The following is a 2,236-nucleotide window of genomic DNA, read 5'->3' on the forward strand; positions in this document are numbered from 1 at the left end:
AAAAAAAAAAAGACATTTTCAAGTATTTGTGTGTGTGTGTGTGTGTGTGTGTGTGTGTGTGTGTGTTTTATTTATGTGAATGGGCGTGGTCAGAGAACAACTTGTGGAAACTGGTTCTCTCCCTCTACTGTGTGGTTCCTAGGACTGAACTCAGCTCTTCAATGTGACAGCCAAGTGTGCTCCCCATGAAGTCATCTCACTGGCCCCTTACATGTGTATTGACTGCTAATAATATGCTAATAAAAAAGACAAGTCCCAGCCGAGCTGTTGTGGCACACACCTTGACATAGACAGATCTTTATGAATTTGAGGCCAGCCTGGTCTATAGAGCAAGTTCCAGGACAGCCAGGGCTCCACAGAGAAACCTTGTCTCAAAAAACCAAAAAACAAAAGAGACATGTTTCCTTTCATTATTTGTATCATAGCTTTATGAGTTATGACAAATCCTGTACAAAATACTGTCTTTGAGAAGCACCAAAGAAGTGAATAATTAATTACTGGGCTGGAAGAGAGTAGGAAGCAATGACAAAGCCTAATTTTATAGGCCGTAAAGGAGTTTGTGACTTGGATCAGCAAAGGACATAAAGAAAAAATAATTCTGGGTTCAAAGAAAAGCTACTGTAAGGGGACTAAAGAAGTGTGTTGTGCTGTCTTCTACCCAAAGGTAAGTAAGTGCCAGGATAAGGAGCCAACAAAGCTGAGCTAGTGTGGAGCAGGAAAACTGCAAAAACAAAAAGTCTAAAGACACTTAGGAAGGAGAATAGGTTGGATTTGGAAATTGACTGTAGTTAGGATCCATGGGTGTAACTTAGGAAGGAGAATAGGTTGTGTAAGCCCTGGTCTCTGGCCTCCATCTTTGGAGGCCCCATCCCTGTGCCCGCCAAGTCTTGACCCCGCCCCAGTTTATTTAAACTGCTTCCCCGGAAAGTTCCCATGTGGTCATTTCCCCCCCCCCCCACCAACATGGTGGTCGTGTTAGTGGCCTCCCGGTTCTCCCTTGGGTGGTTCCCCCTTGGAGCTACCCGAGAGCACAGGAATCCCATTAAACCTGGATATTTTTTTTCTTTAATATTTATTTATTTATTTATTTACTATGTATATAATATTCTGTCTGCATGTATGCCTGCAGGCCAGAAGAGGGCATCAAATCTCATTAACAGATGGTTGTGGGCTACCATGTGGTTGCCGGGAATTGAACTCAGGACCTTTGGAAGAGCAGGCAGTGCTCTTAACCACTGAGCCATTTCTCCAGCCCAAACCTGGATATTTTTAATTTGGCTTGTTATGATTTGGCTTGATTGGGATTTTTGTGTCGGCAGAGAGCTTGCCTTAGGAAAAATTCCTAACAGGTTGGATTTGAAGAGTAACCGTAGATAGGATTCTATGTCATGTCATTTCATGGATGGGTACTGTCATCATCCCAAGGCACTAAGATTTTTTAAGAAAGGATAAATTTAGGGAAGATGCTGAGTTTCGTTTAGAATGGTGTGTCCGGATGTTTACAGGGAGTCACTAAGGGGAGTTTTAGCGTGCTGCAAAGGCTCATAGTTTGGAATTCAGGATAAGGTATTGGCCGGTACTGTTGAATTAGAGGTCTTCTGCCATGTACATACTGTCATACATAATTTAACCCATTGGTACACAGCTCAAGAAGCATTTCCATAGTTAAGCCTTACCTAAGATACTTGCTCATCTGTGCAAAGTAACCAATATCTGCTCTTCGCCACATCGTTTCATCACAAAGGGTTATAATACACAAGGTGGGACTCAGCCTTCTTCGTGCCGTTTACCAGAAACTAGCACTATCGGTATTGTGAAAGGAAGTGCCCAATACATTGTACTCAACTGAACTCGACCTTAATAGCTGGATTATGAGGCAGCTGAGAACACTGAGACTTAAAACTTGGGTTACCTTAGAGCCTGGAGAAGGAGTTTCTAAAGGTGACCCCTGCACAGGGTGCAACGGGACCGTTGTTTCAAAGGAGTCCTCTCCTATAAGGTCAAGGGGAGCCAAAGAAAGGGTCAAGTCAGAGCTAATGCAGGCAGAGACACATGCCAACATTTCCCACAAAAACCTGAGTTTCACACATTGTTAGAAATAGGTTTTTGTTTTTGTTTTTTTGTTTTTGTTTTTTCGAGACAGGGGTTCTCTGTGGCTTTGGAGCCTGTCCTGGAACTAGCTCTGTAAACCAGGCTGGTCTCGAACTCACAGAGATCCGCCTGCCTCTGCCTCCCG

The 2,236-nt window shown here is 43.5% G+C and overlaps 1 protein-coding gene across 2 annotated transcripts in view; it reads right to left on the reverse strand.

Moving 5' to 3' along the window:
• The window catches only part of Cfap70 (cilia and flagella associated protein 70), a 58,587-nt gene that overhangs the window by 48,000 nt on the left and 8,351 nt on the right, over positions 1 to 2,236 (reverse strand). The window contains exon 4 of one of the 2 annotated variants that reach the window (XM_013353956.2): positions 1,913 to 1,992. The exons of the other annotated variant lie outside the window; for it this stretch is intronic. Coding sequence (XP_013209410.1) covers positions 1,913 to 1,992 — 80 coding nt within the window. The remainder of the gene's footprint in view (positions 1 to 1,912; positions 1,993 to 2,236) is intronic. 2 annotated transcript variants of the gene reach the window in all.

This window comes from Microtus ochrogaster, unplaced genomic scaffold (genome assembly GCF_000317375.1).
Source record: "Microtus ochrogaster isolate Prairie Vole_2 unplaced genomic scaffold, MicOch1.0 UNK21, whole genome shotgun sequence".
Lineage (NCBI taxonomy): Eukaryota > Metazoa > Chordata > Mammalia > Rodentia > Cricetidae > Microtus > Microtus ochrogaster.